The sequence below is a fragment of the Argopecten irradians genome, chromosome 1, assembly GCF_041381155.1.
Source record: "Argopecten irradians isolate NY chromosome 1, Ai_NY, whole genome shotgun sequence".
NCBI lineage: Eukaryota > Metazoa > Mollusca > Bivalvia > Pectinida > Pectinidae > Argopecten > Argopecten irradians.
The window spans coordinates 33,931,092-33,956,611 of NC_091134.1; the positions used below are offsets into that span (position 1 = coordinate 33,931,092).

Consider the following 25,520-nt stretch of genomic DNA (forward strand, 5'->3'; position numbering starts at 1 on the left):
AGAAAATCATTCCAATAAATGAAAGAAACAGTTTATAGCAATAAATGCGTTTCGAATCATTTTGATGGTGAAATTTGAAATATTAATTATTAGTATGTCGTAAAATGTCATATTTTATTTCAGAAATGTGCGTTTTATTTTTGTTTTTTTCATAATTTATGAATAAAAAAGCATTAGCATATTCTATCTTATACAGGGCATATTAATATATATCAAAATAAGAAATTATTGGTTTTCCGCAACTGACCGGAAGAAATTGGTTTTTGATACAACAACATTGCGGGAGATTCACAGAAAAGTAAGAAATATGTGTTGAATTACAATGACTGTAAATACGTTGGCATTGTATTTATTTATGGAATTCACGTCGTTTTCATAATTTCTGTCTTTCGTGTACATGCAGTTGTATGTATTTGATTTGCTTAGCTACAATCAGAACACGTGCCAGATGGTTTTCTTTTTGGAAACTCGACCCACTGAATTCAATTCGCTTCGGATCCTTTCTTTATCACACTTTTGATAAAATATAAAATAAGTCGTTTATGTTGTTTATTTGATTTTGACTTTTGAACGCTCTCAACACTTCGATTTTTTAGACAATCAACAGGAAATACTTCAATTAATTTAGATAATAATTTTAAAGTTGCTTACCAGTGCGGAATAATCACGACGTTTCGGCCCTTAGGATAGGTGTTCTTTTCACTAAATGACTAACTTAGCCTGTGTTTCCTAGAAATTGTTACCTGACTCTCTCTTTAAGTGTAAATGAAGTAATTCCGCCTATTGACCAGTCAATAGTTTGACTGTTGACCGGGGCGGAACGTTTGCATGCGTTTATTGTTGACATCATAATTGATTGTTGACGTCATAAACACCAGCGCCGGACCGACCCAAATACCGGTATTCTTTTGGCGAAAGTCTCTCTCACCAGAAGCTCAGTGATAAGTATAAGATCACAGTTCAGGTAACTAAACAGTTGTTTCATATGCCTTTTCAGTCAACAGTCAAAACTCTTTCCCTCAGTGTTGGGACCAACCCAATATGTTTCCCTCAGCCTCTGGCCTCAGGAAACAGATCATCGGGTTGGTCCCAACACCTCGGGAAAGAGTTTTGACTGTTGACTGAAAAGATATGAAACAACAGTATACTATAGTGAGTTTTAAGTATTTTTCCCATATGACTTAATTATTTTCAGAAATATAGTTTTATATGTAAAATCTATGTTTTAAGTGTTCTTGTTTTTTCACAGCTGAATCATGATGACGGGAGGGAATAAGACTAGCGGGAAGACAAAAACAGAAAAGTTTCAATTTGGTCCATGGACTTTGACAGCAACTGAAAGTCATATCCTAAAATCTGAAGGACCAGAGAGAGAAAAGTAAATATATAAGCATATACACTGAAACGATAAGTAATTTTTGTAATCGATTAATTGGTCACATATAATCAATTACTAATTGATTAATCACATGAATTGAAGGAAACTATATTGTCTCCACTACTAATCATGACAGAGCACATACCTTACATAATATAAGCCTACCAATAAACAAGAACAAATTTATTAGCAAAACAAACATATTTGATCCCAAATAAGCTCTGAATTCTGTCCCTTCATCATTTGGTATAACACCGTTTAAATCCATTCTGCTAAACCGCTGTTTTGATGTGACCTTCTCACATACAACTAAACAACCAAATCTGGATCGCCACAGAAGGACATGACCAAACTTTCGTCAATGAACATTTCCGTGATCGAAAAACTTAAAATTTTTACAACTCTTTATCTTCAATTAGAATATGAACAAAACCATTCTTTTGATACGATAAACACATGCAATTAGTAATATTTAAATATTTAATTATAAGACTACTGCTCCTCCCGCTCCCGAGTGTCCCGGCGATGATGAGACCTCCCTTATGTAACAACATGGAGCCAATCGTTAGTGAAAATTGGCGAACAACGTGTTGCAAGCTTTGTCATGACATTCACTTTTTCATTGATTAATGACTTTAACTTCCACTCACATTAGAGACATAATGCTTTGTTAAGTTCAAACGTGTACGCAAAGAGATGAAACTACAGTCAGAATGGCTTCCTCAGAATCCATGATTTGTAAACATGTTTAGCCATCTTACAATGCACTTGCTTTTCATGTTACAATTAACGATTAATAAAATCTTTAATCGATTATCAGCGATTAGTTTCATTTAAAGGCCTAGCAAAAACCCTGCATTTACATCTCATCATTAGGAATGAGGCGCCCTGTGCTCTGATCATGATGAAGAGGAGTGATGTACATGTATTTTAGAATTGTTGAAAAATAATCTGAAATTTTCTTTTGTCAGTTAATAAAGGAAAAAATGTGTATCCAATTTGCATTGTAATTTATTTGATTTTGAATCTTGGCTTCTATATGATCAAGTTTTATCATTACATCAGTACATGCATATGTATGTCATGATATAAGTTTATGGTAGTTTGGTTAAATGTTTTATTCATGTATGTTACATGTTCTACCTTGGTAACTTGGGTGTATTTATGATCATTCTGGTGGTATATTGGATGGACATGTTACAGTGATAGCATATTCCTTAGTTGGCCACCACACATAAATCTTGCTGTAAATCACATCTTTACATGGACAGTGTCATAAATACATATTATGTCAATGTAAAATGAAAGCAGCAACAAAATTACAAAGCCTGTCATGGGCTAAACAGTTTTATTTAAACAGATAATATGTAATGTCAAAACATCTTAACCAATCATCCACCGTAGTCCCTTAGCTAAGATCTGTTCAATACAATATTTTGAAATGAACTTATCCAAGTGTATAATAACATCTTTATGAAAAGTACAATAGTCAGATTAACTATCCTCACTTTGAAATTAATATGGTAATATGCCAGTTACCTTTGACTGTGTGATTGACTTGTTTACAGATTTGAGAGCCAATTAGAACTACCACAGTTTCCTGAGATGGTATTTGCAAACAACATCCTGCGTCTGGAACACGCAGGAGAATTCGGAATAGAGTTCAACACATTAGATGCCCTAAAGATGGTCGACGCCCACCATGATCATCTTAAGGTGGCTGTTTCTGAAGCTTGGCAGGAAGCAAGGTTGGTGGTACCTCAGGTTGACAAACAGAAATTACCATTAACCGAAGCATTCCATGTGCTTTATGAGTAATGGTTAAGCGTTCTTTGCTAGAGCAGTCAGCTACTTGAAGAAAAGAGAAATTGTTGTTCTTCAATATCTTATTTTATTCTGGTAAATAAATTGAAATTTGGATGATTTATGTAAAAAATATTAGGAATATCAAATTTTTTAAAATTCATTGGAACTAAACAATCAACTGCAAATGTCTTCAAATTTTCAGGTGTTACTGTATACTTACAAAATTCACCGTCTAATTGGCTTTCGATTGATCTAATTATGCATGAAAGTGATATTCTATATCTATTGACTTTGTCAGAAAGATCAGGCTATATAGTCTGACAGAGTTATGTGCCCTGAGACTTTTCTGACCTTTTTCCTCCATTGTATTGAGATATCATGCCTGTTTACAGAGCTGACAGTGAACATATAAAGGAGGTGATAAAGCCATTTGATTGGACGTACACAACTGAATATAAAGGCACAGTGTTTGGTAACGATGGTTCACAACTGAAGGTATGTATACTCTAAATCTGCACCAATTGAATTTAATTTTTAAGTTATTGATTTGCCTTTGTAAATGTGTATGAAATACTCTAAATGTGTTAAACAGTTTATTAATCTTTTGAATTTAAAAGGTGGTCGGACACTATTGGGAAAATCATTTGAGAATTCATAATCACTAAATTGTTATAATACATACAACAATATGTCTTTCTTTTTAAGGTATCAGATACAACAGAAAGAATAGACATGGAGAAGTTGATGGTTAGAGAGAAAATAATGTTTTATGCTGATATACTGTTGTTTGAGGATGAACTGGCAGATAACGGAACATCAATTTTAAATGTTAAAATTGTAAGTTCTTCTGGTTAAGATTTCTGATTTTATATATTTTATAAAACTCATTCAGTACCATTGACATGTAGATAAAAAGTTGTCAGTTAGCTGTGTTCAATGGTGAAATGTTTAGAAAATAACTTAATAATTATGTTTCTTATATTGTCTTTAAAAATGTTCAAATGTTGATCTCTAATATATGTAAATACATAAAATGATAACTTGGCTTCCTAGGCCTTCTAAGGAAATCATTCCAGCTTCCTTATAAGCTGCATCATCATTATATTAATTATTGATCAATATGTCTTGTTTTGGAAATACATGTACTTGTAATTAAAAACTTGCCTTTAATAGTTGTTGTTGTATAATGAGATTTGCAATCAACCTTTGTTAGTTTTAATGGTGACATGTCATTTCAGCTATTTCTAAGTTCTAAATAACTGAAGGTATAGTTCACCTAGAGTAAAATGGATGTGCCGACTGATCATTTTCAAGTTAGAATGTTTGGTGCGATTCATCCATGACATTATTATACTTCATTATAATAACGATGATTGTATTTCTCATTCATTTGGACACACATATTTTGTATTATTGATATATTTAAGTTGTAATCTAATTTGATACCTAGCTAATCTCTTCAATTTACACCTGTATAAAATATTTAAGTTGTAATCTACTTTAATACCTAATCTCTTCAATTTACATCAGTCTAAATTCAGTCAATCACTTTGATTTGAGTACAGCCTAAAAACTAAAACGTACACCATGCTTTTAACTATGTTGACACAGTACAGAGTTATCTGCCCTTGCAGGTAGTATTGATGGTGACATTATTATCCCTGAATAATGTACGTTGTACTCACAAGGAAATCAAACTTTTCCAATACCTACTCCTAAAGGAAAACAACTCTGTAGTATGCAGATTATCTGTTATATATACCGTATTTGACCTAATTATAAAGAGGACGCAGGGCTCGGGTAATTGGCGATGGGGGCGTCCTTATAAAGTTCATTATTTCTAATGTTATTTGAAACAGACAATAGCCCAAAAGCTTGAAGCTAGACAGTCGCCACTTCAAAGGGAACTGCCGCAAGCTTTGAAACAGACTATAGGGATTTTCCCTGCGAAAATCCTTTGATGTTTTCTAGCACCTGGACCCTGTTGTCTAGACAGAATACTGCAGTGAAAGGGAACGTGAAGCTTTCAATCAGAGCCATGTTGATGTAGCTCCAGCAGTTTATGAATGCGTACAATGTTAATATCGAGTGATCAGAAAGCAGTAACTCTAACAGTCATTATGGATGATATGGCCGACAACTACTACGAATGTGCCAGTCCAGGTCATTGACATTCAAACTATCTAATATCGGATATATATGTGGCTGTCATTTTATTCTGTTAATTGGATAGGAAATAAGATTCTAAAGAAAGGTAAGTATGTTGTTTATTGAAAAGATGATACAAGATAGCTGGACGGTGCAGCATTTTTTTTTTTTAAGGAAAAAAGGCAAGGGTGCCCTTATTAACGCAGGCGCCCTCTTTAGGTCAAATACGATATATTTCTGATTTGTAATATGATGTTTTATATTGACATGCCGACAAGTTTCTTTATCCTGTTGTAATGTTACATATTTACATTGACAGCGTGTCATGCCGACAAGCTTCTTTATCCTGATGAGGTTGTTTATGAGAGTGGACAATGTAATGGTCAGGATCAACGATACACGACTTTATCACGAGGTAAACAATAAACTCCTTATACCACCATGATTTTCATTACATGTACATTTTGTATAAGTAATTTTATGCATCTTTGTAAGTGAAATCAAATTTCATGTCTGTATCTATTGAATGATTTTCTCTTCAAATGAAAGAAGACATTGTATTTAATGATGTCCAAATACTGGTTCTAAATTTGTTCCTTTGGTCCTTCTTTATCGTTAGTCTGGGTCATATGACAGAGCTTTAAGGCTTAATAAAACTTATATAAGGCAAATTTTTTTAAGAAGTTTTAATTTGAAATCAACTTCTGAATAATTAAGGAAATATGTGGTAGTACTATAGCTTGATATAAATTCTAATGCCTAATATCTATCTGGCCTTTACCCAGAAGTAGAGAAGAATGTCATTTTCTAACATTCAAAAGCGTATGTCAAGTTGAGGTCATTGATCCTAGCTCCTCTTAATCTGATTCTTACATTAATGTTTTTGTATTTTTAGGCAGAGAACAACTACATTTTGAGAGAATTCACAAGTAGAGATGATCATATTAAAGATATCAAGGTACAAGGGAAAATCTTTGTTTCATACTTGTTTTGCATATGTGACATGTTCTCAAATGTACTTCGTAGAATGTTAAACTATTTTAAACAAAAAATACTTCTGCACTTTTTTTTGGCATCATTATGTTGTAATTGAGGTGTTTCCCATTTAATAGATGAAAATAATTTCTGTGATATGTAAGTTGATTTTCAGTGCATATACCATAATGTCATGTTTCTACTTTCAGTTTAGTTGATCTACTTTCACATTGCATATACTTTATTCTACTTTCACTTTGCCAGGCTCCCCCACATGTGTTGACACAACCAAATGAAGTTCAGAAGTATCTCACCGTACGGAAAGAGGTATTCCAGAAATTAGAATTTCCAGCTGTGCCCAAAAACTCGAACTCTGTACCTCAGGAGACGTAGCCAGTAAAAAGAATGTATGTGTTTTTGTTCTATAACTTGAGCTCCAGTCAAAGCAGTATATCTTACACACAAACACGTTTCAATTTTGGAGTAAAAAGTACATAATTTAGTAATGGCTTTCACTTTTGGATAATGAATTGTGATAGAAAGCAATAATTTGTGCATAAAGTGAGTTGAGCAATACTTGTAATTATGATGTTTCTAGAGTATTAACCTTGGAGAGTGACTTATCTTAACTGGCCAAATTATTTTCAGAGACTGAAAATATTTTAAGTGTCTGTAGTTTTTGTGTGATTATGTCTATATGAATTTGAGTAAATTTATTAAATGTATGAAGATTACGAGTAATTGCATGTGTCCAAATGGTTTTGAGTCACTAGATGTATGAAGATTGTGAGTGGTTAAATGATTTTGAGTGATTGGATGAATGAAGATTTGATTGGTTGTATCTAAATCGTTTTGAGTGATTGGATACATGAAGATTTCGAGTGGTTGTATCCAAATCGTTTTGAGTGATTGGATACATGAAGATTTTGAGTGTCTGAATGATTTTGAACATCATTTTGAATGATCTTTTTTTATCATGATAACAAGTCATCCACCTGACTTTTGAGTCGCTGAAAGTGTTAAGCTAAAATGTAACAAACTTCTCTGTGATATCGTCTTTGGTGGCAGCTGAATTTGGGTAGAAAACTCCAGGCTATAAAGATATATAGGACGTTGATAATTATTCCAGAGTATAAATAATCAGAGAATGTATCAAGTGATCCTTCTGTCATTGGGGCTCTAGATCTGACCCTGTATTGGTACAACGTTTGTGTATGTAAAGCTAGGGTAATCCATACTTTATACTGCCAATGCAGTCATACCGCACCACCTGCTTGCACTGTCGACATAACAACACCCATATTGTGACTAAGTTATCGAGAGTGTAGCGAGAGCGTTCCAGGGTTCACAATGTTATTGCGTCGGCATTAAAGGTTTTGTGCTGTGATTTCTGTCCCTCCAAATTACACTGTGTGTATGTAGATAATCAGGGTTAAAAATCTAGAGATCACACTACGTTTTTAACATATCTGCTGATAAATATGAAATTTTACATGAGTTCAGATTATGATTATGGAAAAGACTACCATATCTAGGTAATATAATACAGGTACCTAGATTTGTGGTAAAATCATTAGGGATTAAACACAGCAGTAATTTACATGCACTGTAAATCCAGTGTGAACTTAATTAACACAAACTGGGTGCAGGCATCTGGTTTGAATATGTAATGCTTGATACTATGAATTAACGAGCTGTGAAATGATAAAGTTGATATTTTTGTTAAGATATTATTAAAGAAATTGATTGATGAAAGATCAGACTTTACCTGTGGTACAACGTATTTAAAACTTCAATCATGTAATTCAATTCTACTAGAAAATATGTACAATTTTTTACTGAGCTCAATTTGATTAAAACCTGCTCTTCAATATGCTTACGTTATGAAGTGTATTGAGGAGCTATTATCAGATCGTACTCAAGCTATATATGAAATCATTTTGGTTTATGAAAATAAGTTATTGGTAGAGTAAACGTCTGGATTCATTTCTTTCTTAAAAAGTGATCAAATGTATGGATATGATTGAAAGATAGAACAAAATATGTATATTACTGTATAGTTGTAAAATTTTGCGAGTGTAAAATTTTGCGATTTACTGTTTGGAACGTATTCACTTGGGTTTATTTTCGCAAATTATTTTTGTAGCTTTTGAAATGAAAGAGTCATTCATATGACAGGCCAAATATGTAAAACCAATTATTTGATAAATTTCACACGGTATTAAATTTTGCAATTTTCGATGGATCCGCGAATTAAGCGAAATTTAAACCCCCGCAACTATTACCGACTATACAGTATACTGACAAGTGCTAGCTACTAATTTAATTTATTTTTAATAAATTTCAAATTATATCACCATATTCTAAATACCAGTATTTGTTGTTTTTGAAACGCAAAAAAATACACGGTATATAACTTTTACTACATAGACATTTCAATGTAAACTAGATGTAGAAGCAAAACCTGTCTTTGGTTATTTTTTCATCCATTATGATTCAGGCAAGAATTCTGGGATTTTAATTATTCTTGTCAGATGGTTGATCATGAGAATAATTCAGTTGCATTATGATTTTAAAATGTGCTACTGATTTTTGACAGCTTGATTGTAATATCACTTCATATTTGCATATTTGATGAATAAAACATAAAAGACAACACAAAACTTATTGAAATTTTATTGCAAAAAGAATAAAAAGCATGAAAAAGAAACAGATGTAAGAAAAAAAGAATCATATTTTACATAAAATTTAATAGCCGAGGCAGAGACAATAGAAATTGAAGGCAGTTACAATAACATATAATCACATGCTTATAAACAATTACACTTATATATAGTCAAACCTCGTTAACTCAAACTCTGATGGACCATGGCAGAATTTTGAATAATAGTTAATGTATACAAATTAAATATACTTGAATATATAGTGAAAAAAATGCTCAGGACCAACAAAACTTTTCTTATATAACAAGGTCTTCAAGCTATACATATTCAAGTTAATGAGGTTCAACGGTAGTTCTACTATTGCAAAAGGCACTGAATACTGATACCAAATGGCAAACATCTCTTCATTCCCGCTATATTTACACCACTATTGTATAACAATACATATCTTAATACTTAATCTGTAGGATGAGATTCCATAACCAGTTAGCTCAATTATGTTCAAATTAAATATCATTTTTTATGAAGAGATATAATATGTTTAGAAGTAAAATATGATGATTCACAAATCATGATAGAATTAAATTGTTGCACAATAAGACCCAACTGTCCGATATACATTGTAACAATAAATCAAAAACAATATGGTTTTCACATAGATATACAGTTTGTATACTGAAATTGCTGATTTTTACAAATACAAATGTACATAGGTATGTAAGGAAGTATAATAAAAATACAGAAAATATCAATTATTTAGTACAAAACTGTATTTCAATCAATGAGGTTGCTTAAGACGGGTCTTATTATACATTTTGTAAAAGATTATAAGTCTCAACTTTAACAAACATGATTTAATTTATACATTTAAAAAACTTTCTGTATAAATATATGCCACACAGTTGGATAGAAATGTTTCTATAGTTATTGTTAAATATGAGAAAAAAGAACAAAGAACATTCACATACAAAAAGAAATAAATGTATATCACAATTATCTGGATTAACAAAACATAATTTTCTAGATTTCCTAAAACATCATAGTAACAATTGCAACAACAATATATATCATCAAATCTTTATAAAAAACACTTTTGTTTGAAGAATTATAAACAAAGACTATTAAAATGCTGTTTAGCTAAACTGTTTAACTCTATCTATATCACAAAATTATCTCCCTTTATCAAAACTTTGGAAGGATTATATAGCACACTATATCAATAGTTTGGCTGTCTTGTTTAGAAAATATAGGTACATGTACTTGGTACCCATAATACATAAAATAATGATATTCAGTAGAAATATAACTATTCTTGTATATTGAAGATAGTTTGTAGCTTGTGGTTATAAAAATATATATAAAAAGCATGAATATTATCTCCCTTTATCAGCTTTGGGAAGGCTGTTAAGAATAATTTATAATACCCTGAAACGCAAGAGTCAAGTCCTTTTAAAATAATTGGTCATATTTATGCATTCCAGATGTATATTTGTACTAATATTTGGCCTTGTTTGCCTTTTGGCTATTTTATACAAACTAAACATACAATTAATTTATCACAAAATTAATGAGACAGAATTGGTTTTAGTGAGGAAATTAACGAGGCCAATTCCTCAACGTCTTAAATATGTGTATATTTACAATATTAGTAAAATTTATAAACCATCAATGTATGCATGATGTAAAAATATTCCCATAATTCTACATTAACAAGCACAAGTTTTATAATAATTCTAACTGTATCATAAAACTGTTGTTGAAATTCTGCAACATAATGTATTACAAAAAATAATTAGACTTACTGCCAGTGACAAGCAATACCTTGTGAGTAGTTAATACTGCTTTGCGGTACATCTCATTTTATATCAAATGTGTATGTGATATATGATCATCTGTGTTCTATATATAATATGATTAATGTATCTGTCTAAAAAATACAAACTGCTACAATCTGATCTGTCTGAGTTACTTCCCTTTATTTCACTTGGTCAGCTTTGCTATAGTACAACCTACCTAACGTATAAAACATTATGAAGTTTCTGCTTTATCTTGAAAATTGAAAACTGAATTGATAAGGAAGTATTTTGTTTACTTAGTTTCAATCATATATGCTTCGCAAGTTTTTATGTACTGGAAAACAGAAAACCTAATTGATACTGTCAGTATCACAGAATCAGTTCTATGTAGTATATTGCATTACCTGTATATTTTAAACATGTTTCAACGACAAAAGCAAGTCTTGGAGCCTGGTCTTGTAGATCCATTCTGATATATCTTTATTATTTTTTTTTTTTTTTTTATAATTTAAGAAATATTAATTTTCAGACTTTTTATTGTTATAACCTTTTGTTTCTTCATGAGGTTTAATGCAAAACATTGAGACTGATTATTGCTTAGAGGGGCTGAAGGGAAGGGAGATGGTAGGAAGGAGAAGTTTCAAGTCACGGAGGGGTCTGGAGAGGGCAGGATTAATGCTATGGAGATGAAAAATTGGAAGAAAATGTCTGAGGTATAAGTGTATTTTAAGAAACATTACATGAAGGTTTTAACTTAATTAGGTCATTCTACCACCGACTTAATAACAATTGTATCTTTGATGTGAGTTGAACCAATTCTCAAAATCTATCGGGTATTTGATTTTTGAAACTTTGTTAACTGTGCAAGTTTTAACATTTCATGAGAGAATTTATAATCCTTTTAAATTAATCTCTATAATTTAAAAATGCCTGTACAACTAACAAGTCACATCAAACTTATAACAAAAGTGAAATCCTTTAACATGTATGTTAGGATCATTCAACTGCAAGTTGAACTTTTGGCTTTTCTGCTCCATAAATGCTTACATTACCTATATAACCTATATTAGGATATTTTCAGCAGTATTTGGTATTTTTATACATGTAATACAAACTTGCAGACATTTATAAAACAACTTTATTTAACATGAAGATATGTAAATGATTCTCACCATGTGTGTACAGGTACAAGTCTGGTTAAATATCACAGATATGCAATAATGAAATAAAAAGAGAATGTATTGATAAGATAAGCTGTTTCTATACATCAATATACCTATCAAACATAAGAATAGAAAATATTAAATAATACCATGTTTAACCTAAAAAAACATCCCAGTATTCTGTTACATCTTTAGTCTCATCCAGAGCTTTTCTTGTCCTATTTGTCTGGATTTAATTTTTGTTTCAATATTTTTTTTACGATGTCCATCTTATTATTGAAAAAAAATGTCTTGCTTTAGTTCCGAAAGTTCACGTTTTTCACTTTCTCAACCATGGCCTCTTTACAATTTTTTCGCTATCTGGCCAATCATATCGCACTTGGTATTCTGTGTTGCTAGGGTCATAGGTCGCACGTCCGAGTGGTCGCTCGTGCAGGGTGAAGTCAGGGCTGGGATTGATATTGAAGGCGCTGGTTTTTATATTCATTGGAGGACAGTCATACTTGGTCATGTATTCTGTCTTGCCTGGGAAGGTTGTGTTGATGCCAGCCTGTTCCTGTACTGAAAGGGCTTGCATGCTGTGCGGGGATGCCATTTTTGGACGCTGTAGACCTGTAGAGCTTGCGTTGTATGCGTTCTGTGTCTTTAGTTCCTGGAGTTTCTGGCTGTATGGAGTTTGCTGGTCGAGATTGGAACTAGTATTAAATGGGTAAAGTGTGTCAATGGTCCTGTATCCTGTGAAGTAGAAAAAAATCTTGGTCAGTACAATGCTTGTTCATTATATAAATAGAAGGTCCACTAGACCTTTAATGAATTTTTCAGCATCATGATCATCAAGATGCCTTTAAAAACAGAAGACATTTTACATTGAATAACTTTGTGTATCCGATACTACTCTTTACTAACCCTTTTCCTTTGCATATTTTCTCATCCAGTTTATACATATTTCAAATACACTGTCAGCTATATATATCACTTCTGAAAGCCAAACTTATTCTTTAAATCTTTTCCAAAAGCATGTCATTATCAAACATATCTTTTCTAACTTGCTGACAAGTCTAATGTCATTACCACATTATAACTTGAAAATTATCTCCAATATATACGTGTACAAATTTACATGTAAATCCATATTGCTTTTTATCTGAAGCAACATGCATCATATATATAGCTGCAAGCTATTATACATGTATCTTGATACATTATAATATACATTAAAATATACAAGAGTTTTTTGAATCAATACCTGGGTATACAAATAGACTGTGTGAACTGTTAGACACTTTGAAATATCGGTTGTACTCAAGTAAGCTTATTAAAGGCACAATAACCCTCATACATAAGTAGGTTGGGTGAGAGTGTGTAATGTTTTACAATCGATTACAAACATTGAAACCCATACAGAAAATATACCAATATTTCATGTATGAATAAAGCATATGAAAATATCAATATTTGGTATTACACGATAAAAATGTGAGCAAAAAGTGACAACCAAATCTTTAGAAAAATATGCAATAGCAAAATCAACTACAAATATATCATGGTTATAAGAAATAAATTGAATTGAAATTATGCAATCTGTTAAAGTAAAATTTTTGATTTTGATAAGGCATATCAACTAAAAAGCTAGCATTGTTTTCTCAAAACATGTATGATGGTATATATACATGGAATAAAGAGGTAATTTAATTTGTCACACAGCCCTGTGTCCTTACACAGGTAAAATGAAATAAGAATATTGCTTCTCAGGAAAAGCTGGAAGAAGATTCCGACCAAAACTCCATACAGTTTCCAAGTATAATCACCAAATACAAAATTTCTTTATATCATACACCTGTCAGCGCTAAGTAATCATATTTCAATCAAATTATGATAACTAAACACTTGCCACATAATGTGTCGTCAATCCCAGGTAACGTGGTCTGTTGTATGTAAATGAACGTTACGTCTGATCGTTGCCAACAAGAGAACCAATATATAAATGTGTATCAATGGTGGATTTACTTCATTGGGTTTCTATTGTTGCACCTATATATACCTGCATACAACACAATACATCACACCTGAGTAATTTAACACACAGGTAGATCAGTCTTGTTAAATGCTATACAAGTATTAAATATTTTAGTAGTTTGCCTTACCTGTTTGTTATACTAGATCCAATGTTGGCTGAGCACAGGTGAGCTAAAATACAACCTGTTTAAACATTGGCTCAACTGCCTAGTTGATTAAAAATGTGGAGAGTATTTAAAGGTATGGAAAAACGATTTGTTATGACGGTGGAACCATAAACTGCATTAATCAATAGATAATATTCAAAGACGTGTAAAAGCAGGCGGAGAACCTGGAGGTCTTATCCAGGTATACACTTTCCCTCAAAGCCTCTATTTACAAACCTGATTTATCAGCTTTCAATTTTGACCCTTTGAATAGTCAGTATTCTAAAGTTCTTTGAAATTAAATATTTGCTGTTATTAAAGATGTTTTCATTAAGAAAAAATATTGAATGTTTTAAGTTCAAGGTACAAGAAGTTTAGTTTACAGGTTTTCAATTTCACAAAACCAAATGTGTTAGGTGCGTGGCCATTAATAAATTGACTCTATAGATAAAAGTACATCTTTTACATTTATAATTTTATTTTAAATATATGAAATATTCTTGGAATTAAAGAATATTCCATATATAAAAGTACATGTGTATGATTCTGATATATTTAAAATTCTACATATACGGATAAAAGTATTCAATGGATAAATTAAAGTATTCCTAGGATAAAATTTTCCTATGGATAAAAGAATTCTTTAAATTAAAGCATTCTATAGACAAAAGTGTTTCTTTGATAAACATATTTCATGAATTTAACAAGAGATCTCAGAGGGATCTTGGCGCCCACCAAAGAATGATCTACATCTGACAATGGAAAGATGGATCTATTCTCTGCTTTTCAAACTTTTACTTCATACTACATGTGAAATTTGAGAAAGATCCCTTCAGTACTTTCTGAGAAATAGCGGTAACAAACTTCAATTATCAAAATCCAAGATGGCGGCATGTCTACCATCTTGTCGACCGATCTGTCCCAAAATGCAATATGCACATCTAAGGTCCTAGGGGAACCAAAATATGAAATTTGAGACAGATCTCTTCAGTACTTTCTGAGAAATAGCGGTAACAAACTTCAATTATCAATATCCAAGATGGTGGCCTGTCGGCCATCTTGTTGACCTATCGGTCACAAAATACAATATGTACAACTAGACCCCTAGGGGAACCTGCACATGAAAATTGAGACATATCTCTTCAGTACTTTCTGCAAAATAGCGGTAATAAACTTCAATTATCAATATCCAAGATGGCGCCTTGTCGGCCATCTTGTTGACCGATCAGTCCCAAAATGCAATATGCACAACTAGACCCCTAGGGAAACCTACATATGAAATTTGAGAAAGATCCCTTCAGTGCTTTTTGAGAAATAGCTGTAACAAACTTTAACTATCAAAATCCGAGATGGCTGCCTGGCGGCCATCTTGTTGACTGATCAGTCCCAAAATGCATTTTGCACAACAAGGGTCCTAGGGGAACCTACATATGAAATTTGAAAAAGATCCCTTCAGTGCTTTCTGAGAAATAGCTGTAACAAGAATTTTTAACAGAAGGATGGACAAAAGGACGTCCGGACGTACAGACAGATCACGGACCATGGACGAAAGGCGATTTGAATAGCCCACCATATGATGATGGTGGGCTTAAAAAAAGTCATGGGTGAAATCGATGAAATATGATCATCATTTACCTAAAAAATGATTAAACAGTTAACAAAATACAGATTTTTATTAAGTTTCCAAAAGAGCACGAACAGAAGACCAGGAACTTCAAAAGAGGAGGCTTTCTCCACTGACATTTATATGTCAGATCCAAATGATGTCATAACCTTGAATTAAACCGACAACAATGAAATCATGATCAAGGCTTATTAAAATGAACAAAAGAAATATGATACTAAAATTTAAAAGAAAAAAAACCTAATTTCATGACACTGGTGTCTTTTGTTCCCTTAATTATCTTCAAATAAAATCATGAAAGAATGTGATGCAATATGATGAAACATCTGTTAGGCACGGAAACGTAAAATGAAGTCGCCGTTAAGATAAGTTGTTTTGCAGTAGGTTAGATATAGTGCAAGCTATCAGAACATATCTTGATAGTTTTATCAGTTTCTGCATCCATATGGCCTCGGTTTTCAAAATTAATTCACTAGTATGTAATGGCTTTTGGTCTGATTAGTATATTCATTTTTCAAAGATGATTTCATGGTGTCAAATGATTTTGTTTAATTTCTGGTGACAGCAAGATATGTTGAATTCAATGCAATATGTATCCAAAGTTTTAATCTTCTTTTAGAATAGGACTGTATATACTTAACTATGTAAACCTAATCAATATCTTGCATATATGCAGACTTTGAACTTTTCACATATGCATTTTAATCCCCTAGAAGAAATTAAGTGATTTATACTTACTCAATATACCTACACCAAATAGAGGTCAGCTATACAGTTGATGTAATTTCTAAACTATAGTGATTAAATGGTATTGTATGTTTTCTACAGTGCTAATACTGTGGTACTCAATTACAATATCATTTTTGATACCCATGGAACTTTATGCTTTAAAGATGGGAAAAGAAGAAAGACTTATTGTCATCAAAAGTATGTAATGTGTCGTAAAGGTATTACAATCATCTTTTGGTGATTATTTTCAAACAATACATATGGACATCAAGAAAATTTTAACAGCATTTCTTAAATGGAAACACATGGACTTCATGACAACTTCTTCAGCGGTTTATTCAAAGAATTGCATATTGGACTTCATGACAATTTCTCAAACCTGATTTCTTCAATGGAAACACATGGACTTCATGAAAACTTCTTCATCCTTTCCTGGATTGACAAATTAACATGGACTTTATTGAGTTCTTCAGTTACTAATTCAAATCAAAGATGATTGGTCAGCTGGGTTTGATTGATTCAAGTATAATGTTCATTTGATTTATCAAAGCCTAAAATCCAAGGCTTCAAAGCTGCCATTGTCCCAATGACATTCATCATGTATCTTGGAATAAAGTGTCATGGCTGGGATGAACTGAATAGAAGATGATTCCAAGTATTATGACTACCGTATAAGGGAAGGGACATAACTCCTACAAAAAGTTTCTACCAGGTATGTGTAAGGGTGCAGTATCCAACATTTTACAATTAAAATGACATAATTAACAATAAAACATCTATATAGGGTTTACCAGAGATACAGGGCTATCTATAACCAAATAGTCACAATACCTGTAAATCTAATTGAATTGATAATTCATAAACATGATGATTACAATATTTAACTGTGTGATACATGTAGCTAATACCGTATTCGACCCAATAAGTGCCCATGTCCCTATAAGCGCCCCTCCCCCTTTTTGAGGCCTCAATTTCAATTGCTCAGGCATAAATAAGGACCAAAACTACATAAAACGGTATAAATTTGCAATAATTTAGACTTATTGGCACCTTTTCATTTTTATCAATTTTTTAAGCGCCCTGGGCGCTTATTGGGTCGAATACGGTAATAGCAACTGTATAAATATGATTGCATGGGTGACAACACCTTGAACAATTAATATTAATATTGCAAATCATGCCGCCCTAAAAATTCACTTTACAAGTTTTCACCTCAAAGTTATGATCTTATTCTTGTGATTTAATACAATTTGATACGTCATATAATGGATGCAGGCTTTTAGCCTCTATTTCCATATCAATATTACATGAATTCAATGATACAATGATGCAATGATGATCAAAACACATATCATAATGTTTCAAACTTTCAAAACCATTAAATAAACGGTAGAACTACTATATATATGTTACATGTGACTCCTGTTCTGCTTTGTCAATGAATATCTGAAATATAATCATGTAGTACAACATGAACCTGGTATGTTTAATTACAAAAGCATCAATGGTTCAATGTTCTGAATAGATCCAGATTCAGAGCCTGTATCACTAACTTGGTTATTTCAGTCAACATTTTCACCAAAACTCACAATTTTTATAATTTTGAAACCCCACTCCATAGGGATGCCATGAGTCAAATGTGATCAATATCTCTTACTTAGTTTCAGAGAAGTTTTTATATGTCCAATTGACCCCTTTTGATCCCACCCCAGCTCAACCCTTTGTACAATTGTGACGATATATGGATATATATATATATATCCATGGGCATTCCGACTGCATGTATAGTCCAAATCAATTTAGCAACCGTAGTTTTTGTGGCTGTACGAATGATTAGCAGTATCTGTGTATCGAAGTTAAACATCAAGCGTGGCCAGGGTGCATGACTCCATATTGGCTTGGGCCACAGGCTCATGCAGCATGTTACATTTGGTGGCAGATAATGGACCTGATATCCATTATAGTGCTCTCCAACAGCTGAGGAAGCAAATTGTTCCTGGGACTGGTTGATTACAAGAGGGGTTCTGCTCATGAGACAGTACCGCAATAGCAGGTAAAGTTGTGTGCTAAGGATGCCAGTATTGTTTGTCAACGAGAGGGTTAATGTGACGATAGATAGATATAGGCATCATAATCACGTAGCCCATTAGCTAGCTGTTTGTGGCTGTACATAGATAAGCAACTATGACTGCAGCCTACTTTTGAATGGGTGTCAGCTCTGTTGGTTTGGGGTCCAGCCTCAACACATCATACAATTTTGAACCCTCATCCAATGGAGCAGTTGCCAAGTACTGACCACTGGTTGATGGTTTTTCTTTGGGTACTCCAACTTTCCTTTACCAACAAACTTCATCCTGGCCATTAAGGATGCTACCAGACATTTGGTTAAATTCCGACCAAGAAGAAGTTGTTGTCTGGCAGACAAATGACAGACGCCATGTGTGTCAGTATCACAGTACATAACCTTGGTCCTTTGGACCAGGTAAGCTAAAACTAAAGTAAGTCAAGTGCTTGTTTTTTGGGGTTTTCTTTCAAAGGTATTTTCTCAAGTAGGATTAAGTTTATGAAACTGATATGTCCAGTGGTATTCCCTGCCTCTTGTTTAAGTGGAGAAAGGAGAATCTAGATCTGTGTTGTCTTTTATTTACTGTAAATGTAAGACAGTACACATGGCATGAAATGTTTAATGTGTTCATTAAATCTACTGATTTCTTTATTGCCAAAGAGTATTGGGCACCCTGGGACTCATCTTAGACACTTATAATTTTAGGTAGTAGATATGGGATGTAAAATGAATTCAGTAACCTTTATCATCGAGTTTCCCTTTGGTATTTAACATTAGTTATTGTAGATAAAGTAAGTGCGTCTGGCTGTAATTTTGTATAATATTTTTCATCGTTTAAATAATTAAACAAACATGTTTTACTGTATATGGTACCTTTTAAGTTTATTGAAAGGTTAGAGAAAGTCATTTACTATTTCACAGTATGCTCCAATGTTTGGTCAGATGACCAGTCACACATGCTTTTCTTGCCGAATGTTTTTGAAAAGAAATACATACTGACCTGAAAGCTGTCATTCTGCCTCTGAAGTTACTGCATTTTTTGTGAATCTTACCTCTGGTTGTGATCTTTGGTGCCGCTGTTCCTTGTGCGAAGTGGACACGAGAACCTAACGCTGCTGATTTAACACGGGGAGGCACCATACTTGTAATTTGTCGTGGAGGGAAATAACCAGCTGAAAAAAAATGAATTTAAAACTTCAGTAAATTATCAATAAGAGATCCCAGAGGTATCTTGGCACCCACCTTAGAATGATCTATGTCTGACATTGGAAAAAGGGATCTTTTCCCTGCTTTTCAAACTTTTTCAAACATGCTACATATAAAATTTGTGACAGATCACTTCAGTGCTTTCTGAGAAACAGCGGTAACAAACATCAACAATGAAATCCAAGATTGCTGCCGATTGGCCATCTAGTTGACCGATCAGTCCCAAAAGGCTCTATGCAAAACTAGAGCCCAAGGGGAACTTACATTTGGAATTTGAGAAGGATCCCTTCAGTAATTTCTGAGAAATAGTGGTAACAAACTTCAATCATCAAAATCCAAGATGGCTGCCAGGCGGCCATCTTGTTGACTGATCAGTCACACAATGTAATATGCACAACTCCAACCTTAGGGAAACCTACATATGAAATTTGAGAAGGATCCCTTTGGTACTTTCTGAGAAATAGCAGTAACAAACTTCAACAAGTACTCATTGTAATGGACACCATTACATAGTCCCCCAAACACACCCCCAATTGCAACAAATCAAGAATGCAGTTGCACAGTGTATATGAACATCTTGGGAGAATTTTGATGTACTTTTATATAGGAATTCAGGTTCTCCTAAAATGTACATAACTACATAACTCGATGATCATGACCCAGGACCTGACCATGCCTTGTACCTGGGTATAGTGCGCACCCCAACTTTTCACTTAATAATTTATGAAAAAAAGTGTGCACTATACGCGCAAAAATACGGTAATACAAGGCTATTTTCAGAGGAATTGATTTGGCAGTAATCATGACTGTATGTCATCCCTTAAAATTTTAAGTTAAAACCCCCATTTACCAATTTTCAATGAATTGCTGACAAAAAATTGAAAACAGGAAGTTGGCCCAGCAACAATCTTTTAAAATTGTTATCATAATGATCAGCATTCCTTAATACCCCTATGTACTAATTTTTATTGAAATCAGAGACCAAAATATAAAAACAGGAAGTTAGCCCAGCGGCCATCTAGGAATACCAAAAATCTTTACGAATTTTTTTTTTATGTTTTCGCCATCCCTTAAAACCCCTGTAGACCAATTTTCATTGAGATCGGAGATCGAAACATGAAGAACAGGAAATGAGCCAGCGGCCATCTTGGAATAGCAAAATCTTTGCGAAAACGTTTGCATGTTGTTCGCCATCCCTAAATAATCCTATAGACCAATTTTCTTTGAGATCGGAGATCAAAACCTGAAAACAGGAAGTGGGCCAGAGGCCATCTTGGAATACCAAAACCTTTACAAAAAGTTTGCATGTTGTTCGCCATCCCTTAAAACCCCTATAGACCAATTTTTATTGAGATAGAAGACCGAAACCTGGAAACAGGAAGTGGGCCAGCGGCCATCTTGGAATACTAAAAACTTTGCGAAAATGTTTGCATGTTGTTCACCATCCCTTAAAACCTCTACAGACAAATTTTCTTTGAGATCGGAGACCGAAACCTGAAAACAGGAAGTGGGCCAGCAGCCATCTTGGAATACCAAAAATCTTCACGGAAATGTTTTCATGATGTTCGCCATCCCTTAAAACCCCAATAGACCAATTTTCATTGAGATCGGAGACCGAAACCTGAAAACAGGAAATGGGCCCTGGCTTCCGGTTCCGGAAAAAAAGCCTTTATGCACCACGTACCCCACACCCTATAGAGTCTGTCTACCAAGTTTCGTGATAATCGGCCCAGTAGTTTCTGAGAAAAGCTGCGGAAACCCGCACGGCAGAAGAAAGTGGAAGAAATAAGAATAAAAATAATAATAATAAGAAACGGAGCAAAAACAATATGGACATAACTAACAAAATCAGAGATGGCAGCCTGTCTGCCATCTTGTTCACCGATCATTCCCAAAATGCATTATGCACAACTAGGGCCTAAGGGGAACTTACGTATGGAATTTAAGAGAGATCCCTTCAGTACTTTTTGATAAATAGCAGTAACAAACTTCAACAAGCAAAATTCAAGATGGCGGCCTGTCAGCCATCTTGTTCACTGATTGGTCCCAAATTGCAATATGCACAACTTGGAATCTAGGGGAACATGCACATGCAATTTGAGACAGATTCCTTCAGTACTTATTGAGAAATAGCGGTAACATACTTCAATTATCCGTTACATACTTGTATGTCTGAGAGTGAAATAAAATCTTAATCTGAATTATTAAAATTCAAGATGGCGGCCTGTCGGCCATCTTGTTGACCGATCGGTCCCAAAATGCATTATGCAAAACTAAGGACCTAGTGAAACCTGCACATGCAATTTGAGACAGATCCCTTCAGTACTTTCTGAGAAATAGCCGTAACATACTTCAATTATCAAAATCCAAGATAGCAGCCTGTCGGCCATTCTGTTGACCTGATAGGTCCCAAAATGCAATATGCACAACTAGGGCCCTAGGGGAACCTACATATGCAATTTGAGACAGATCCCTTCTATTCAGTACTTTCTGAGAAATAGTGGTAACAAGAATTGTTAACAGACGGAAGGACGGATGGACGAACGGACGGACGGACGGACCACGGACGAAAAGCGATTTGAATAATGGGCTATTAATATCATGTGAAAACAATCTTAAGTTCTATCTTGAATTTAGGGCAATAGAATTGTAATTTGTTACCTACATGGAATGATCATCAACTGACACTGAAGGATCTAAACTTTTCTATTTTTCCTGAATGACTTTCTTTTTCCTTTTATCTCCATTGATATTCACTATACAACACATGGCATACAGGGGAGGCCATCCTAAATTACTTTCACTGTTAATAGGAAGTGCATTACGCTGCTCAACAAACCATCAAAACCATTACACATTCATATCAGTACATATGGTATTTGATTGTTTAATCCAGGTGGTTAATAATTCCACATGTATCTTTGGATTTTGATACAAAATGGCAAAATGATGATTTGACCTTGTTGAAGATGTTAATGCAATCTTTACATCTCTTGCTCATTCACTCGGTACATTAAAAGGATGGATCTGAGTATTTCATACATATTTTCAGTTTTGGACACCACTTCAGGCCGTATGTGGTTAGTTGTTATTTATCCCAGAATGGGAGTTTGCGTATTGGATCATAGATATGTACCTGTTCTGGGACGCAGAGAATCCATGTATCCCTGAGGTGCGCTTTGGTCCATCCAACTAGTGGACATTCGGAAAGGCTCTCTCGAGCCACGGGTTAGATTATGTCTGTAGCCAGTGAAACGGTCGGTCACACCAACCTGATCACCAAACTGCTTAACACGGTCAGCTGCACTAGCTGTATATGGACCAAGTTCCTAAAAGAAATCACAAATTGCATAATGCATCAGAATGTACTGACATTAGACAAGTACAGAAAATGTCATACTACAATATTTCCTTATCCTTACCTAAACCATGATATGTATGTTATTTTCTTGATGACATTTACCTTAGAAAATGACATACACATTAGGGTAACAAAACTAAAATCCACAGTGATGATTGAGCCACAGAATTTCAACACATGGAATAATTTGATTGGACACCATGAATGAAATTTCTGATATATGTTTCATGTGTTATATAGTTGTAACAGGGTGCAGGATTTACAATAAATTTAATACCTGCCTCTGCCAGGGATCGAACTCGGGACCTCTGGATTACTAGTCTGACGCTCAACCGATCGAGCTAAAGAGAAGTTCTCTCTAGCCGAGCGATATATTGCGGCTAGTATTGACCAGGGTTACATACTCCCCCTCCAGGAATCAACTCGTCCTCGAGTTTCCAGGGGTCACAACGATTCCTTCGCAGGTATCGTGAAGTATCATTCCCGAGTCCCTACATGGGCGCCAATGTAACAGGGTGCAGGATTTACAATAAATTTAATACCTGCCTCTGCCAGGGATCGAACTCGGGACCTCTGGATTACTAGTCTGACGCTCAACCGATCGAGCTAAAGAGAAGTTCTCTCTAGCCGAGCGATATATTGCGGCTAGTATTGACCAGGGTTACATATAGTTGTGTCTATGCTAGTAAATCTGATCATCTGATCATTACACATCTATTACCTGCTGTAGTCCAAGAAGGTTTTCCATCGCCCAATGGTGATTTTGTCGAATGTTATTTTCTTGGGCCATCTCTATTGACCGGTTTCCCATTACCGTTTTGTATTCATTTAAAAACCCGGCTATCTTAGTGAGTATGGCTCCAGCACCTGAAAAATACATAGCAGCAATTGATATCATTTGCAGAAATGGAAAAGTACTTCAAAAGATATTTTAAATGACATGTTCTTTTTTCTTTAGCGGAATTTAGTTTGTTGTTGTTGTTGATATTTTTTCACATTTTTTTTAATCTAACTTACATTTGTTGCTTGTTTTCTGTACTTTGCAGGATTAATATAATCTAATTATGATTCATTGATTACATATTTGACAACAGCTATTGACTCCATAGATTCTGTCTCTCTCCCATGAGTCTCTCCCTCTAGTTATTTTCTAGAGAGATAGAGTGGAACATAGAAACTTTTTCCATTAGACCTACTGTATATGCATGATTATAAAAGTAAATTTTATCAGTCTATGTGAAAGATTCTATTCATATCCATTTATTGTCGAGTGTAACTTTGATAAGAATGTCAATATTTTACATAAATAGAATGCTAAAAAAAATAAGATAAGAAAATTGATTCAATTCATTCTCAGATTCAACTATTTAATTTCTTAATCTAATTGAAAGATAATAAATTTATAAAATGGTATCTGTTGTACTTTTCACTATTTTCTATGCCCCCTATTAATTTTGGATAACATCCAATTAAAGAAATCAAAATGAAAAGAATATAATGTAATCCTGATTTTATAGTTATCAGACTAAAATATTTGCCTTCAAAAGGAGCCAGACAGACAGAAAATTAGTTGCTTAATAAACCTATGCTTTCATGGCATTGGTAGCAGCTCATTTATCAATAATGAAAATAGATAGATGAGAATAGATAAAACAGAATAACAGTCTGTATTAGTTCTATATCATAAGTGTGTAAAAGTACATTGGTAGTAATCAGTACACGTGTTAATTATAATTATCGTTACCGTATTTAATGAATTATTTAATATAATCAATTACCGCGAGCTTCATCATGATCAAGTTTATTTCCCCAGTCTGGGGATGTTGTTAAGAAGTTACTGTCCAACTTGATATGATCTACGGCATTGCTGATATTATAAAGTTCCGTTGCGATTTCTGCTGTGTAATAATATTGTCCACTTTCTACAATGTCCTTAATTTCTTTTTCCAAACTAAACGCCCCTGATTGTAGCGCCGGGTGGGTTCGCATTCTCGTCGTATACATCTTGAATTTCCCTCTTAACTTCGGTTCCGCCTCTTAATTATAAATCGGCTTTCAATTTTTATCTGATGCGATTAAATTCACTGTGCCTGTATCAGAGTACCGTCGTTGGCAACGACCTGAATATCGATTCCAATGTAAACAATTTTACGATCGGACGCAATAAGCTGCTTTTTCAATGTAATGTGAATGACCGCCTGACTAAAACGCTCGACTGATTGCGAGTAACAGGTGCGCGCATTCGGAACTGGTCTTTGTACTTCGAGTATGAAACGGTCCGATGATTATCGAACGCATACCGACAGGATGGCGGGAGTGTTTGGACATCTCAAGACCTTTCGGGATTGTTTTTCGTAATTATATTTTGTCATTCTATAGCTTCTCCCTTTACACCCACCACTCTACATTTAAAATAGTTAAATAAAAAACACGAACAATTTGCT

At 33.9% G+C, this 25,520-nt stretch overlaps 2 protein-coding genes across 2 annotated transcripts; one reads left to right on the forward strand and one right to left on the reverse strand.

Moving 5' to 3' along the window:
- Nucleotides 1-246: 246 nt before the first annotated feature.
- On the forward strand, nt 247-8,675 carry LOC138325065 (TIP41-like protein). The gene is made up of 8 exons (XM_069270448.1): nt 247-298; nt 1,250-1,378; nt 2,947-3,126; nt 3,577-3,679; nt 3,890-4,021; nt 5,652-5,747; nt 6,228-6,290; nt 6,572-8,675. The coding sequence occupies exons 2-8, from the start codon at nt 1,257-1,259 to the stop codon at nt 6,698-6,700; spliced, it is 825 nt and encodes a 274-aa protein (XP_069126549.1). The 5' UTR covers nt 247-298; nt 1,250-1,256; the 3' UTR covers nt 6,701-8,675.
- Nucleotides 8,676-11,886: 3,211 nt separating this feature from the next.
- LOC138325060 (uncharacterized) lies at nt 11,887-25,221 on the reverse strand. The gene is made up of 5 exons (XM_069270435.1): nt 24,855-25,221; nt 23,798-23,943; nt 22,852-23,044; nt 19,562-19,681; nt 11,887-12,664 (listed from the first exon to the last, which is right to left on the reverse strand). Exons 1-5 carry the CDS (start codon nt 25,078-25,080, stop codon nt 12,249-12,251), a joined length of 1,101 nt encoding a protein of 366 aa, XP_069126536.1. The 5' UTR covers nt 25,081-25,221; the 3' UTR covers nt 11,887-12,248.
- Nucleotides 25,222-25,520: the final 299 nt, after the last annotated feature.

What these genes read in the sequence shown, in the direction of transcription:
- LOC138325065 (XM_069270448.1), top strand. Translation starts at nt 1,257, where the DNA reads ATGATGACGGGAGGGAATAAGACTAGCGGGAAGACAAAAACAGAAAAG. An exon ending in ACGATGGTTCACAACTGAAG is followed by an intron (nt 3,680 to 3,889) that starts GTATGTATACTC and finishes TTTCTTTTTAAG; the next exon opens with GTATCAGATACAACAGAAAG. An exon ending in ATCATATTAAAGATATCAAG is followed by an intron (nt 6,291 to 6,571) that starts GTACAAGGGAAA and finishes TCACTTTGCCAG; the next exon opens with GCTCCCCCACATGTGTTGAC.
- LOC138325060 (XM_069270435.1), bottom strand. Translation starts at nt 25,080, where the DNA reads ATGTATACGACGAGAATGCGAACCCACCCGGCGCTACAATCAGGGGCG. An exon ending in TGATCATGATGAAGCTCGCG is followed by an intron (nt 23,944 to 24,854) that starts GTAATTGATTAT and finishes TGTATTTTTCAG; the next exon opens with GTGCTGGAGCCATACTCACT. An exon ending in TTCTCTGCGTCCCAGAACAG is followed by an intron (nt 19,682 to 22,851) that starts GTACATATCTAT and finishes ATTTTTTTTCAG; the next exon opens with CTGGTTATTTCCCTCCACGA.